The 16643-nt window shown below is 53.9% G+C and overlaps 1 protein-coding gene across 1 annotated transcript; it reads right to left on the bottom strand.

The window, feature by feature from the left end:
- Positions 1-4291: 4291 nt before the first annotated feature.
- HOXC13 (homeobox C13) lies at positions 4292-10854 on the bottom strand. The gene is made up of 2 exons (XM_037515377.2): positions 10140-10854; positions 4292-4807 (listed from the first exon to the last, which is right to left on the bottom strand). Exons 1-2 carry the CDS (start codon positions 10852-10854, stop codon positions 4551-4553), a joined length of 972 nt encoding a protein of 323 aa, XP_037371274.1. The 3' UTR covers positions 4292-4550.
- Between the last annotated feature and the right edge of the window lie 5789 nt (positions 10855-16643).

Here is a 16643-nt window from a genome sequence, read left to right as displayed (position 1 = left end):
GGGGCCTGCGTGGGGACCAGCGGCCCAGGAGGCTGGTGGGAGTGGAGGGCGCGCCGCTGGCCCCCCAGGCGGCCTGGGCTGGCCGAGCGGGGTCCACTTACCTTTGGAGATGGAAGAGGCTCAGAGGGTGCGGGGCGGGGGAGGCCTCAACCTCCGCGAACCCTCGGGGTGTCCCCTCCCCAAAGCCACCCTCAGGCCCAGCCCGAGGTGCCTGCGCAGGGCGGGGCGGAGGAGGCGGAGGGAGCGGCCAGCGGTAGGCGCGCGGGAGCCGAGTTGCCGAGCATCTCTGGAGAGGCCGCCTTTTATGGGCGTTATTAGCGCCCCTGTCTAGACTGGAGACGACACCTCCTCTGTGTGTAAACGGAGGCGGCGGGCTCTGGCGAGAGGGGGTGGCGCGCAAAGGGGGCCAGGCGCCCTCCCCTGCTCCGGCCACCGGAAGATCAAGGCCTGGTCTCCCCTCCCCCCTTCCTTGGGCTCCCAGTGATGTCAAGGTCAGAAAGACCTAGTCACGGTCAAGGCTAAAAGGGGAAGCGCCTGGTTGGTTGCGAAGAGACTCTGGTCCCCTCCTCCTCCCAGAAGCCCTTTGCTCCCCAGAGCCCCTCAATCTTCCCCCAGTGCAAGTCTGGATACACTTCTGCCTGAACGGGCACCCGGAGTTTTTTGAGGGGTGGGCTCCCGACACCATCCAAGCTGGACCCAGGTGGCTCTGGGGCGTGGGGGGAGTTCTCTCTGCCAGGAGGGGGCTGCTGCAGAATCCCCAGCTCCATCCCTTCCCGTGGTGGCGAATGTCCCAGGCCCCGTCCCTGCCTTGCACCCACGCTGGCTGCTGAGCCAGCTGCCCAAGGATCAGCCCAGGAGCAGATGGTCTGGAGACAGCCGTGAGGGATCTCCAGAGAACTGCTGGTCAGGTGGGTTCCTGGCTAGGAGACTACCAGCTGCAAGGCCCATTCTGCTGGGCCTGGGTCGGGGGAGTGGGCTGTGGGCAGGGAGGCACCCCCCCACCCCCATCTGAGCCCTCCCTGGGAGCCTGGTAGAGTGACCTTCAGATGGAAAGTCCTGTGAGTCCCCCCCCCATCCTGATGCAGGAGGGAGAGGGACCAGGAGAGCCATCCATTATGAGAAAGATAGTGGGGACCTTGGTTCTAGGGGAGAAGGGCTGTCTCTGTTTCCAGGGAAAGCCTCTGTGCTCACAGCCCTTCAGACCTCATGGATCCCCTTGCACCCTAATATTATGGAAGCCTCCCTCTCACACCAACACTGGGTTATAGATTTGAATAGAGAAAACAGACCCTGCACCCCAAGGTGAGCGCCTGCTGACCGCATTCCTACTCACACACATGCACACGCAGGGCTGGAAAGGCTGGGGAAATTCTCCGAGGGTCAAAGGCGCTCTCTCCTCCCCGAGCCCCGCACACATGGACACACGTGTGTGTCTGCACACACACCTGCCCAGGAGTATCTCAGGGTCCCCAGTGAAATGCCAGCTCTTGGGGATAGGGAAGGGAAAGTAAGGCAGCAACATGCCAGTACATTTCCCCAGCTTCGCCCCCACCCCCCAACACACACCCACCCAATACCTGTCTGACACGGGAGCTTCATTCACGCGCTTGTTCACGCTTACGGGAGAGATGGTTCCACACCTAAGCAGGTCTGTTTAGCCAGCGCACGAGAGGTTCCTCAACACCCCGGCCCACAGGCTGGGGGGAACTGCAGTCCCTGCCTGGGTTACTGGTGTCCCCTGCAGCCCTAACGAGCCTGCACAAGCTTTTTTTTTCTTCTCCTTTCCATCACCCCCTTCTGGGCTTTGGGGTGGTTCCTTAAGGAAGACTCTCTCATTTGACCATGTGTGGGTTTGTATGCAGAAAGAGGGATCTCTCTGATGGCTGCAGAGGACTCTTACCCCCACTGAGTATCCAGTGTGTCCACAAGGTGTCATGGGGCACCCCAATGCACCCTCAAGTAAAGAGGGGTGGGGGCCCACGTCCACGAAGCCCCAGTCTCTTTGCTTATTCAGTTCCTTTTTCAGACCCAACACATACATGTAATCTCCAACTCTCCACCTCCGGGAGTTTTGGAGAGAGGTTTGTGTGGTGGGTGGTGAAAGGGAACATGGAATTAGGAATGAATCTTCTTCCTGGGAGATTCACCTATTTCCTCCTAAATCCCACTGCATGTTTCTTTGGTAGTGAGTTCGGAGTTGAGCTGGTGGAGACCGGACAATGGTCGAGGCTGCAGAGGGTGAGTTCTCCAGGCTCTTTGTCTCCCAGCCTCCGTGTGTGCATGCGTGCGTGTGTGCACGCGTCTGTGTTTCACCCGCAGAAACATTTATTTAAATTAAATTTTGAAAAACTTCAGCCATAAAGGAAAGGACTATTGGAGAACTCTGATTTCCAACTCAATGCCTCCAGCCTTTCTGTGTCTCAGCAGACAAAAAAATATTATAAATAAAAATTGCCGCAGTAAAGATTTAATCTGAGATAACATTGTTTTAGGCTATATTGCTTTTTTAAAGTCTCTTAACCTGACAACTTAATGATCTCATTAACTCTGCCAGATAGGGAGATAGGCACCAGGACGCGACAGGGAAAACAAATTAGTGGCCTCGTCTACAGGGCTCCTGATTGCCTGGAACACTGGGGTCCCCGGGAATGCTGGGGAATAAAAGCAGGTTGGTTTAGTGGGTGGTGGCCCAAGAGGTCCTTGTGGGCTGATCTCCCTGCATAGGCAGATGGGGAAGAAGGTGCAGCAGGGGGTGCTGAGCTCAAGGCAGCCCCATGGCAGGGCAGATTCTACAGAGTCCTCCCCAGCTCCAGTCCTGAACTGACTACCAGGGGTCTGGGCCCCTCTGAGGGCAGTAGTGCCCCAGGAACCTAACATTAGCTCCCTGCCACTTCCAGCTCCCAGCTGGGGTCCTACCATCTCAGCCCTCAGATCCAGACCTGAACCCCAACTATTAGCTGACGTGAATGGAAACATACTTTGCTCACTCACCTGCTTGCAGGCTTAGCAGTGGCCTGTGACAGCTTCCTCTCCCTAAAATACACCCATCCACTCAGGGCATCAGGATGGGAAGGAGTGTTCCTCCTAGATAGTATCAATAATCAAAAAAAAAAAAAAAGACACTGAAAAAAACATTTAAATGGAACAAAATATGGATTTGGGACCTACCCAGACAAGGACGAGCCCTGGGCCCTTCCTCTGCCCGTCCCGGCCGAGTCAGGGCCCTGCAGACTGAGGGCCGGTGGACAGAAGGGTCTTGAGGGACTTTTGAGCAATAAGAATCAAGGCAAAACAAAAGATTTTATTTTAAAAACAGGATTGTGGGTTTTTTTTCTGTTTGCATTCAGTACATTGTCATTCAGACATCACAATACTATATACAGATACACAACATTTTTTAAAAAGCCTATTTCTGATGAATATTTCAAAAGAACACTGTTTCGTAATCCGCCAGTGGGACGGGAGAAAGTGACCCCCTGCCCAGCACCGAGTTGGCCTTTGAGGAGGGAAATGTCAGGCAGCATCTACCTTAGCTGGCTTATTGGGGAGCAGTTGTGTGGCCTCCTGGACGAAAACTGCTTTCCTCTGGATAATCAGCAAAAGTGAAAAGTCTGTCTCTCTCCTGAGCTCCTGCTTCCATGGAGAAGCAGGGAGAGCTACTGGAGAGGGACTCTGCTGGGGGACCCCCTCTGCAGCCCCCTGGAAAGGTTGTCCTTTCCTTAGAAAGAAGTTCTGATTCTGTGCCTGGTCTGATGAGAGAGTGAGAGAGGTTTTAGCAGCGTGACTGGAATTCTGAATCTTGACTGAGAGCCGAACAGAGGGTGCAGTGGAACAGAAGACTCCCAAGAAATTCAGTTTCTTGGTGGAGGTGGGGGGTGCGTGTGCTCCTCAGTCAATTCCAGCTTTTACTGAAACCCATCTGGAAGGAAGAAAACCTACACGCTGTTAGCTCTCCAAACATGATGCCAGATACCTAATAATTATCATTAATATTAATGGAACTTTTAAAAATATGCACAAAAATCTTAACTGGGAAATCTTGCCTAACTTAAGGTGTAGGGAGGAGGAGGGAGCAGGATGAGGAACTAGAAGAAAAAGGACGAATTGGCCAGGTCCTGCGCCCAGGCCGCACCCTCAGGAGTGTCATCCATAAGCCTGGGCAAAGGATGGGGCAAGAGAGGGGAGGTTCAGGGGTCCCCCAACCCTGCAACCCTGCTTTGGTTGGAATGATTGGGCTCTTTGCTGCCGCTTGACTGCCTGGCTAAGCGAAGGGTGAGGGCAGGAGGGGTGAGGCCCCGGCCTCCATCCCGCAGCCCACCCAGACCCCCTCCCGCGCTGTGGAGGCCAGGTGAGTTCCATCCAGGCGGGGCAAGGGTTGAGGATGGGGTCTGGAGTGGGGCCTCCGAACCTCTCTGCCTCCCAGCGGCGGTGCGGTTCATCTTTCTTGTTAACTGTTAAATATTCGTCAGCACCAGCGAAGCGTCCTTCGGTGGGTTGGGTTATGGTACAAAGCGGCGACATAAATAGACGGGGCGGGAGGCCGATGGCGATCAGGTGGAGTGGAGGTGAGGTGCTTTCGATTTACTGACCACCTTTTTCTCTTTGACCCGCCGGTTCTGGAACCAGATGGTGACCTGGCGCTCTGAGAGGTTCGTGGTGGCCGAGATGCGCCGGCGCTTCTCTTTGGTGATGAACTTGCTGGCTGCGTACTCCTTCTCCAGCTCCTTCAGCTGCACCTTGGTGTAGGGCACACGCTTCTTGCGCCCGCGCCGGTAGCTGCTCACCTCGGGCTGCAGGGGAACCACATCTGGGGGGAGAGAAGGTGGGCAGGAGGAAGTGAGCCTCGTGGCCGATGGAGACCTCAGCGAGGCTGCGGAGGCTCAAGATCCCAGCAGGGTCCCGAGGCAGGCCGATTGCCCCCCAAATCCTGTGCACCTCTACTACTAGCAAGGCTGAGGGGCGACCGCCTCTGGTGTAAATTTTAAGGGGAAAAGCCAAAATTTCAGTAATCAAGATAACTATTTTCATGCAATGTTTTACAAAATCAAACCAAATGCAAAAGACAGATGTCACATTTTAAAATAAACACAGGACCAGCACCACTGAGGTGTCCCTTTGCCCCAGGCTTCAATACGGCTCTGCACAGTATTCCTTATTAGACTATTTGTACCCTCCTTGGGAGGGGAGTCCCTCCAAATTCCACCCTGGTCTGCTTCGGAGTGCAAGTATTCAGGGAAAGCCCTCCTGTGTGAAGCTGATTAAGTGGGCACCTTCAGCTCATACTCCACCCCAATGCCAGGAGAAGGTCCCTCGTGGTGTGTTCGGGGGAGGGCATGGTGGCCTGGGAGACAACTTCCGTGGGCACAGACCACCAAGTAGGTCCTCATAGTCACTGGCTTTGCTCTAGGAATCTGTGGGCTGCACCAGGAGATGGAAGGACACCCCCCACCCCTAGAGGAGATAGTCTGTTTGGGGACCTGTCGCTGTAGAAGTCCAATTACGTGAGCCACCTAACTACATCCAAGGTGAGAGGTTGTGCTCCTGAGATGGACAGAATCAGGGACCTGGAAATAGAGTGCCCCAACCAGAGCAGGCTCCAGGGGAGTCCTTCTTGGGTTAGAAGCAGCTGCTCATGCAAGTCTTCTATAAAAAGAACACAGTGCCTCCCTGTCCCCCATAAATGCTCACTCACCAAAACAAAGTAAATTCTGCTCCAAGCCCCTCTTCTCTCCATTCCTTCATGGCTGAAGCAAACTGTCCCTGTCCCTGCAGGGACCCTAACACTAAGCCCTGAATTCCTTGTCATCCCAACCACTACTAGTGCAATTCATTTATGCTCTGAGAATTTCACAGAAACTGAAAATAATAAGTGGTACTGATATCCCCCCTCTTCTCTCTCCTCCCCTCTGTCAATGAAAGGGCAATACAAACTTTCAAGGGGGCATCTGAACTCGGGAGATGATCTGAACTACTCATCCCTCAATTTAAAAAAATGGAATTGTTAGACTCCTTCAGGCAGAAGCTAATGAGGAGGACTGAGTAGCTGGCGTCTTCTCTTCATTCTTACTGCTCCTTGGAAGCACAGGCAGATACAGAATGAAGACATAAAGCTCTTCCTGAAATGCCCATTCTCATAAAAATACCCTCCTAGACCTGTCCCCATTGGGTCTGCCTACTCCCAGGGACCCTGGTCTATACAAGATGGGGAGAGGCCGTAACCAAAAGCAGTGAGCAAGACAGTCCTTGGAAGAATCTGGGGAAGAGAGGGTTTGAATGGTCTGTTTTCACTGTCTTCATGATGATAATTTTCCAGGAAAAATTGTTGGACTTGTTACTTTTCTCTGACTATAAAGGAATAGGTCAAGTTTTTTTTTTTTTAATCTGAAAAACACAACACCATTGCTTCAACAGAGCAGATCTTTTAGGTTAAAAAGGATTTTTTGTTACGAATTTTGTTTTTAAAACTCTCAGTCCTCACACTGTCTGACTCTAATATATGTAACTATTATTTGGGAAACTGATGATTCTGGGAGAGAGTAAAACAAAGAGAGTAAATAATGGTACTGTGAGTTTTTTTTTCCTAATTCTCAAAATATATTTTTCAGGATAATTTTATTAAGCCCATTTTATAGGATGAGAAATCTGAGGCTCAGAGCAGATAAAATAACATAAATGACAAAGGCAGCTTTTAAACTCAGATTTTTCTGGGAACAGATTTTTCTGAGAACACAGTAAGTTCTAAAATGGAAATAGGCCACCTGGTACAATTCAACTTTAAAATATTCTCTTTTTCCTGAAGAGCAAAATGGAATAAAGGTGGATTTTTGGTTCCTGAATTAACCAAATACTTTTTCCTGATTTTTTTTTTTTAATCTTTCTGGAAGCCCTCAAAATTACCTATTCTATTGTGGGCTCCCTAAGCCCCAACTCTAAATTACCAAGGGGATTTGATTTATTCAACACAACCCTAAAAAATATCAGATTTTAAAAAGCAAACAATTTGTATAAACTGTCTATTTTCTACACAGGATGCTAGGGATTGATTTAGCCAAGTTTTTCATGGATTAGACCCTACTTGGTTGTTTTGGCCTCTTGTGGAAATACTTTTAGTCTGGTATTCTCAAAGAACATCCCTTTCATTGCCTGCTATCCAGTCTGGAAAGAGAGTGAGTTTATGATATGGAAACACTGAAGTGGGGATTTGGCTATTAGTTTTGCAATCAAACCTTCTCTAGTCTCCCTCCACAGTATGTGTGCGTACATGGGCACACACATGATCACACACACAGACACCCCGTTTCATATTTAGGACCCTAATAGACACCTTTGAGGAGAGAATAAAAATCAGAGGAATGTTCAGCTATAGCTTTCCTTTGGGGTCTTGTATGCAGGTTGCCACTGCCTACCTGCTCTTAACTACCCACTCCTACAACAGGGCTCTGGAGACGACCGCGTCTAGCAATAATTCTAGTTGCTCTTCTCAACCAAAATCCAAAGGCTTGTCAGTACACACTCCAGTACGGTCCAAAGAACCCACTCTTTCTTTCTCTTTATTGCGCTCTCCCCCAATCTGTCCAATCTGTCACTGTCTCCCTAGCTCTCCCCCTACCCACACACCTTTCTCTATGATTTTCTCTTGAAATTCTGCTGATACTCTATTGGGATTTCTGCTTCTGTCTGTCAAAAAAAAAAAATGTCTATAGTCACTATAGAAACTAAAACAAACAAACAAACAAAAAAACTAGCTATGAACAAGGGTCTGTATAATTGGGGGAAGGAAGAAGCCACAACACATCTTGGCCCTAATTATCTGGATCTTTCTGAACAATTGACTTCATCTCCCACGCCAGCCCAGACTGCCATAGATGAGGTTTCTCAGAGCCAGAGGCACTGAAGAGAGACAGTAGTGTTTATGCCTAGATGCTGCCGAACAAACCACAATTGCATAGACAGGGTTATCTGGAAATCTCACTACTTCTAAAAGATCTCTCTGTGGGTAGAAAGATGGAGGGTGTCTGAAGATAATTTCTTTTTCATCTGCCTCTTGCCTGGACCTCTGTACTCACTGAGATACACCAGTCCGATTCTATTTCCACACAGGCAGCCTGTGAGCACATAGCTGCTAAGATACACTGGGTTTTATATTCAATTCATGCTGTAATTTGCAAGTGTAATAAATCTCAATTGGGCTGGGTTTTTTTTTAATTTCAAAGATATTTTTCTCTAGGAGGCTGTGATCAAAAAGGGCTCCAACCCCTCAGCCCACTCCACACACAATACAGAGATCCCGGAGCAGCTCCTTCTTTTCAGTTTCTTCACTCTAAATCCATAGCCCCTGCCTCTAGACCCGAGCCTCTGCCCATAGCAGGCCTGGCGGCTCCTGCTCCCCTGCCTTTTGGCCCCTTGACATGGTCTTGCCGCTCCCCCTATCCCAGAAATTCCTGCTGGACCTTCATCTCCAAAGGTGCTTTCCATTTGGGTGAGATTAAAGGACCATCTGTCTATAGAATTTTACTGTATATCTACGTGTGGCTTGCCTCTTCTCTGCAAATGTATTGTTGTGTGTTTCATATCAGGTTAATAACACGTCATATAAAAATAGTACAGTCAACGTTGAATAGGTAATGCAAGTCTTATATTAAAATTCTATCATCCTTAAATCTTCAGGCAGCCAGAAATGGGGTGCTTAATGTGGGTCTCAATGTGGTACTCAGTTATTTTATCTTAGGTAATCGCATACTAGTTATTTACATGCATGTTATTTGCTATACCTTCTAACATCATTCATATGCATTCTGATAAACACCCATAGGTTTTGAATGATTTTTCACTGTATGCCTCTGCTCCAGTCCCGGATGCAGAGGAATTTCAGGCCCACCCTTAGGAGATCTTCAGGTCTCTACTTTCCAATGAAAATGCCCCTGGGCCTGCATATGGACATGAAGGACCTTCCAAGTAGAATGGGTAGACATCTGTGGGCGCCCCAGATGTCTGGCACCAGAAGGGAGCCAGTCAGTCCTCTCCCACTGAGTTCTGCTTACAGACAAGAGAGACAGAGCAGACTCAAGCTCTGGATTGGGTAGACCCTGAATCCTGATTTCTCACAAGAGTGCTGAATCCAAACATGGTGGTAGTTTCCAGAAATTTGGGGTTGGTCTCCAACCCCCCCCCCCCCCCCCCCCGGGGTTGTGGGGCAGCAGGATCCTCTCTTTTTCAGATGTAGCTTCAACTAGAAAGGGGACGCGGCATCCATGAGTTCTCCCCTAGTCCCACACATAATCAGACAGGACTGAGGGGACCCATCCTGGGCCTGGACCCCAGATCCCACTAGAATAGGTCTCCCCGGCCACCTCATCCTCACTCCCCTCTCTCTGTCTGAGGATAACTCCCATCCCCCCGAGCATCTGGGGGAGTTGGCAGTGGAAACACTCATAGGATTTGACTTCAATATATCAGAGAGGCAAAAACAAAAACAAAAAAAATGTGTATCCCAGGAGAGGGATGTGAATCCCTCCTGTCTATACCCTCTTGGAGAGAGGTTAGCTCTTCTGCTAGTTTCACCATCCGAAATTCGCAGCCGAGTTTTTAAAAATAAATCAAGAAAATAAAAAAGAAAGCACCCCTACATTTCCGTAGACCCCGGCAGATCAGACCCCAATTAAAACATAAAAACCCTCTAATGCCTGAACGATCACGAAAATTCAGGCAAAGGCAATATCTGGGGGTGCTTATTATTTTCCCCCTAATTATTCGGCGGAGTGAGGGCTCCGGTGCCTGTGGGTTCCCCGGCACCCGAGGCCCGCCCCACCTCACTGCCCGAGCAGAAGCGGGCTCGGGGGCAGGAGCCGCGCGGGCGCGGGGCGCCGGCTGGGGGAGGAGGAGGCGAACTCCCGACTCGAGCCGAGCCGCCGGCCCGGCGCTCGGGCGCCTGTGATTGCTTCACTCTGGGTCGGCAGCTCCGGGGAACGTGTCGGAGCAGATTTCTTCCCGGCGCATTCCTCAGCGCGGCGCGCCCGGCCGGCTCCCTCGCAGCCCCGCGCAGCCGGCGCGCCGGGGCCAGACCGCGGGGGTGGCTGGGGCGCGGAGCCGGGGGCAGGCGGGGCGGGGAGGGTCCCGGCGGCGGCGGGCCCCTGCCTTACCTGGAAAGGGAGACTTCCAGAGGTGGGCGGACTGCGGCTGCTCCTTGGAGCAGTACACCTGACTGTCCCAGCCGTTGGAGAGCGCCCAGTGCTGGTAGCCTTCGACGGGGATGAGCGCGTCGTGGCGCGGCTCCGGGTGCCCGCTGATGCCGGGCACCACCGACACGTCCAGGTAGCCGGGCATCGCCTGGTAGGAGCTGGCGAAGCTGGGGTAGAAGGCGAACTCCTTGGCCCGGGAGGACAGGTCGTCCCCGGGCAGCGCGCCCGACGGCTCGGGGTACTTGTCGCCCGGGTGGTAGGCGCAGGGCTTCTGCTGCAGGTTCACGTTGTGCGACAGGCGGCAGCCGTAGTAGCTGCCGCCGAACGGGTAGCCGTAGCCCAGGGTGGCGCTGGACGAGGTGGGGGGCGCCGGCGGCGGGGCGCACTGGCGGGCGGCCTCCGGGGTCGGGATGTCCGTGTAGACGGCGCCCTGCGGCGCGCCCAGGGGGGCCGGCGGGCGGCCCAGCACGGGGTGCGGGAGCAGGTCGCGGCAGTGGCTGGCCGGGCAGCCGCTGCCCAGCCCGTCCATGCTGGGGGCTTTGCCGGGGCTCGCTCCGCTGCAGCCGCCCCCCGCTCCGCCCGCGCCGGCGCCGCTGCCGCTCTCCGCCGCGCTGTCCTCATAGACGTACATAAGGCTCTCCGGCCAGCGCGGGCGCAGGAGCAGCGAAGTCGTCATGACATGGTCTGCGCGAGCTTTTTAAAAACTCCACTTGCCGGCGGCGGCGAGCGAGGGAGACACCTCGGCCCTTCCCCTCCCCCACCCGCCCGGCCTCCCTCCCCGCCCTCCTCCTGCCGGGCGCCCCCGCCCTCCCGCGGCCCTTCTGCGCATGCGGAGACGCTTCATTAAGAAATCCGCCGGCTCCCGCCGGCCCCGCTCTGGCACCCGTCCCGGCTCACGTGACCGGCCCCGCGCACGTGACCCCGCGGACGGGGCTCCCGGGGCTCCCACCCCGCGAGCCGGGGCGGGACGAGAAGGCAGCGCTCGCCTCTGATTGGCTCTCGCGGGGGGGCGAGGAGGCGGGACCTGGGAGATTTAAAGGGACAGGGCACCGCCCCCCCGGCAGGCTCCGGGGTGGGAGCGGGCGGGGGGAGGCCGGGTTTGGCCGACGCAAAGGGGCCTGGCGGCCGGAGGGCCGGGTCTGGGCGCCTCCGCCCCGGCTTCGGGTGCCTGTGGCGGAGATGAGCCCCTGCCCCAAAATCATTTGCTGTGACTGCTCAAGTGTCTGAATGGGGGGTTGCAGCCGAGGGGGGGGCGGAGGTGGGGGGGGCGTGTGTGTGTGTGTGTGTGTGTGTGTAAACCGATTTTTTTCCTTAATAAATAAGCCAGAAAGCGGGCGGAGGCGCCGTCGCTGCACCAGCTCGGGCCGGCAGCTCACGGGAGAGCCCGACGCGTCGCCACAGCGGACCCGATGCCGCTGCTGTGCTCGTTTGCAGCTTCACCACTTGCCCCAGCCCGGCTGCCCGCAGGGGCCCTCGCGGCTCGTCCCTGCAGGTTTCTCTCAAGCAGAGCTTGGGGCACTGGGAGGACGACAAACCCAAACGGAGGGGGTCGTGGGGGGAACAGGGACAAAAAAATAAAAGGGGAGTGGGGCGACAGAATAGACGGATAGTTCAACACACAACAGAAATGCAAAGCCTTGGAGAGAGATTTTTTTCAAGAAAAGCAGGGGGAGGGTTGGGGAGAGGATTCCATCTACCAAGGCTAAAGGTGCTGCATGCGACCACGAACACGGCTCCCAGATCCGTGTACAAAAGAAAATGTGGAGGGAGGAGGATTCTGTGGTGCTGCCCCGTGGGAAGGACCTTTCTTGGCACAACTCTTGGCTACCCCAGGAGGGGGGCCTACCTCAGCGCCCAGGGGTTCCTCTTGGTCCTCGGTGTCCCAGGCTAAGTTGAGGATGAGGGATGAAGCCAGGGGGTCAGGCAGAGCTGGGTTCAGCGTGGACAACCCCATTTCAGCTCCTTGGCTTCCTTGGGCTCACTCCCTCTAAGTGTGGACTGTTTTCATGTTTTTTAATGCCCCGTATTTCAAAGAAAAAATTAACAATTTACTGATTTCTGGAAAGACTCCCTCCCAATGTCCCTACTTAGTTAGACTTCCTACCCCCGCTTTGGCACCCGCACAGGGTCACCTCTCTCCAGAACACATCTCTCCGGAATTGAGCCAAGTTCCCTTTTAGCCCAGGACCTCAGAGAAGAGAATAAAGAGAGAAAAACAGGGAACAGAGCTGCAAGGTCTCCTCTTTTTTTGCCTCTGCTACGAATGTCAAATGCTAGGTTCTCGAGTCCACACAGGACTCAGGCCACAGGCACACATTAGTCCCTAGCTAAGCTCGACTGACTGGACACCTCCAGCCAAAGAGCGAAGGCCAGGTCTGTACTGAAGTCTGGCCTACTGGCTGCCTTCCTTCTCTCAGTAGGGGGAAGGCATTGGAGGTAGCGAGTGCCTTGATGTTAGTGAGTCAGGGTAAGAAGCAGTTCTTACCTGGAAGGGTCACCTTCCAGTTTGGAAAGCAGGCTCTGGCTGGGCTGACAGTAGAAGGCAAAACACAACAGCAAGTTTTGAAACATCAACAGGGGAGCTTGGATATGTATTGATGGTGCTGGTGGTAGAATAAAGTGATGTGAGCCCCGGAAAGGTGGGGTTGTGATAGGAAGTGGCTGGACCAGGAAACCGACTTCCTTTTCTCTGGAGTCCAAGGTCAAGGTAAAACATGGAGAGCAACAAGGCCTGGCCTGTGACATTGGCTCCTGTGTCCCAGCCTGCAGCCTGGCTGGTGGGGGCAGAATGGTGAGGAAGCCTGCCACGTCCCAGCCTTGGGTGTAGAGGTGTTCAGGGGTGGCTTGGAGGCCCTGGCTGCTCTTCTGGGAAATGCCTCCGCCCTGAGAATGGATGGGGAGACCAGGAGAAACAAAGGGCCAGAACCTCCGCTGCTGTCCCATTCCTGGGCTTCCTTGCCTGGGGTCCAGAAATGCCCTAGCCCAGTACCAGCTGTGTCTTCCATGAACCAGAACCCAAAGGCATGCCCTAGCTTTTAGGAGTAGGGGGCAGAGCAGGCCGGGAGGATCTGGTGCATGGCCGCCCAGCAATAAATAAAATTAATAGTATGTTCTTTTTCAGGTTTATATAAGGGCATTAACTATTCCTATTACAATGAGATATAGATTTAATTAACGGGGAATTTTACAATTTCATTTACTAGGGGCACACGGTGGCCAAAATTTAGGGAGGGAAAAAGGAAACCGAGGTTCCTTCGATCAAGAAGAACCAGCGAGTCAGACACGCGGCGTGGCCCGCGCCAGGCATCGGGCAGTGCAAGCCTGGAGGGAGGGTCAGGGCTAGAGCGGCCGGAGACGTGTCCTCACACTCCGAAGGAGTCCCCACTCTCTCGCTCGGTTCCCTAAGCCCTTCGGAGTCTGAGGCTGCCGGCTTCGAGGCTGGGGTGCGCCCAGAGCCGGGATGGAGGCTGCGCGGCTAAAGCCCGCGGGCGGCGGCGGAAAGTCAAGCCTCGTTGGTTAATTAACTTTAAGCCCGGGGTCGCTTCTCTCTCCTCCCCCGAAAAAAATGTGGATCTTGCTGAGACACAAATAAAACCAAATTAAACACTCCAGGAGAATATGCACCACTGGAAACGTAGTAATTACATCTCCGAGGTGATCCCGCCCTGGAAAGCCGGGCGCTGCACCCCGGCTCCCGCCCTCACCCCCCACCGCACCTCGCCCCGCCGGGCTTCGCGAAGGGGCCGCGGCGCGCGACGCCGGGAGAGCTCAGCGAAAAGCAAGAGAAACCAAAAGGAATGTGGCTCCTCGGCGTCGTGCTGAGCGCTTGTGTGGGGTGGGGGGCCCGGAGCAGGTCATTCTACGGCAGGAAAATGGAAAATGGCCCCTCAGCCCGGTCGGGAAGCCCCGCTCTGCTCCTGGCACTTTTCAAAGGGACATCTGCAAAGGCGACATGGCGGTGGCCGGTGGCCGTGGGGGGCCCTCGGCCCTCAGCTTCCTCTTGGGGTTGCCTTTCTGGCTCAACTCAACTCTGAAATTCTTCTTTTGAAAGGCTCCAACATACAAAGGAGATATTCAGCGTGCCTTCCTACTGAGTGTGTGTGTGTGTGTGTGTGCGTGTTTGTGGTGTGTGCAAGGCCCGTGGGTTTGGGACCCTGTGCCCTGTTTCGGCACAGGCCTGTGGACACAGCCAAAATTGTTCCTGAAGATACTCAGCTCTGCTGAAATCCTCTATATGCAAATAAAGATCCTTGGGGTCTGTCTCTCGAGGGCACACCGAATTTACACGCTCCTCTTGCTCTGTACCTAGACACCGCCTAGGAAAATCCTAGGGACATGAAGAGCACATGTCTGTGTCATTCTGGAGTCGAGGGTGGAATTCCTGTCCACTGTATTAAAGACAAAGCCAGAGGTAGGAGTTAGCATCATGGGCAGCAGGAGGGTGCCAGCCTGGTGCACACGTTGGAGGGCTGGGTGCAGCTTGATACCAGGCCAGGGAGGAGCATAGAAAGGCGGGTGGTGTGTCCCTCACTTACTCAATGCCCAGATTATCTTGTCTGGAAGTTAAGCATCAGTTGAGTTCCATTCCATGACCACCCCCCCTTCATCTGTTTCCTCCATATTTCCCAAGAAAAAAGAAGCTCTGAAGATCCTGCCTCCATTTTTATGGGAGAAATTCCAGGTTTTTTTTTTTTTTTTTAAGGAAGGGGTGGGTTGAGGCTACAGGAGAACAAAGAGCCTCACCACCATGAGGTCTGGGTTTTGACCCACACTTGGGGCCTTGGTGGGCAGGCATAGAGTTTGGGGGGCCTTTTCCTGTTCAGGGTCCAGACAGCAGGATGGAAAAGATTCGTGGGGAACAGAGGACACAGGACTTGAGCTATCTAGGAAAGAAAAGGATGTTTGGGGTGGAGAGGCCAGTTACCGGAAGGGGGTGAGGGTTCAGGGAGGGCCTGTAGGTGAGCACTCTTGAGACCAGGTCTGAGTGGGGACAGCCTCCCACACACAAAGTAAATTCCTGGTGGTTGAAAACAGTGATATTAGTGGGGAAGGGGGAAAAAGTGGCTGATTCTGTGGCTCTCTCTGGCCCTTCCCAGTCCCCACCTTGCCTCGTTCCCTCCACCTCTCTGGGTTCTAGAAGGTGGGGGTGGCCAAAGAGCGTTCAGACGCTGATGGCACCTCCCAGGCTCCTGGATCCCTCTGGAACCTGCTCTACTTTAATCTCTCCACCCCCACAGCTTGGCCTCAGAGGAGGGCCGCCCAGGCCTCACCTCCTAGCCTGAGAACTCACCTCCTGGACAGTAGCTGCCATCCTGGCATCTTCCACGGATACTGTTCTTCCTCCCTCGGCCCCCAGCTTGAGGGAAGAGGCGACCAGGGTGGGTGAGGCATCACTTTGCTCCTAGTTTCAGAGTTTTCCTCTTTCAAACCCAAACTTGCCTTCCTGGGCGCCCCTTTACTTCCCTCTTTAATACATCAGGGAAATCCACTCCCTTCTGCTGCCAATTTAGAATTTGCAGCGCTGGCCGGAGATTGGGGGAGCCCCACCAAACCTTCCTGTCTGGTTCTGCAGGGATCCACAAGAGGTCCGGTTTAGGCTGTTCTCACCAGTCTTTTCCTGCAGTCTCCTCTAGCCTGATCTCATTGCAGACCTTGCCAAGTGGTGCACTGGTTTGGTTGGGGGGATCAGGAGGCCCCTTTCATGAGGAATTCTCAGGAAGCTTCCTCCAGTGGCCTTCAGGGCTCCCAGCCCCAGCCCTCCTTCTGGCACAGCTGCCCCGCCCAGCCCTCCCACCCTGCCAAGCCCTCACAGAGCCCCTTCCCCACCTTCCTTAGTCCCCCCCACCCCAGCATTATCCCTTTTCTAATTCTCAGCCCTCCCTTTTCTTTTGCAGCAGGATCTCTGCCTGTCACTTCCCCCACCCCCACCCCCATTGACAAAAGAAGTTCAGGAAATAAACACAGAGTTAAGAAATTAACAAAGTATCTCCTCCCCCTTCTTGCCTGGCATAGCCCCTACCCCCACCCCATCCTCTGCTGTGAGAGGGGCTCTGAATCCGCCCCCTCCCCCCAAAACACCTCCCCTTAGGAAGCCCTTCAGAAACAGACAAATAAAATCTCTCCTGGTTTTAGGGCCTGTCTGAGGGGGAAGTCCAAGTTCATTTTCAAGTTAGACAAGGGAGCTGAGGGGGGCTGGGAAGAGTGGAGGAGTGTTTGCTGGGGGCTGCATTTGGCCTCCTTGCAGAGATCTAACAAAGGCCCCTTTTGGTCAGAAAGCCAACAAACCGAATGCTTGGGAAAGGTATTTATCGCTTTCCATCATTTCCTCCATCTTTTAGGGTTTAAGTTTAGGACTCCCGGAAAGGAGTCAACCCGTGTGTGTTCCTCTCTCTCTCTCTCTCTCTCTCTCTCTCTCTCCTCTCCCCTCTCCTTCCTTCTCTCAGATTAAAAAAAAAAAAATCTGAT

This window comes from Talpa occidentalis, unplaced genomic scaffold (assembly GCF_014898055.3).
Source record: "Talpa occidentalis isolate TD23 unplaced genomic scaffold, MPIMG_talOcc4v2.1 talOcc4.16, whole genome shotgun sequence".
Taxonomy (NCBI): Eukaryota; Metazoa; Chordata; class Mammalia; order Eulipotyphla; family Talpidae; genus Talpa; species Talpa occidentalis.
Note: the sequence above shows the minus strand (reverse complement) of the source record. Positions and strands in the feature narration are given on the sequence as shown.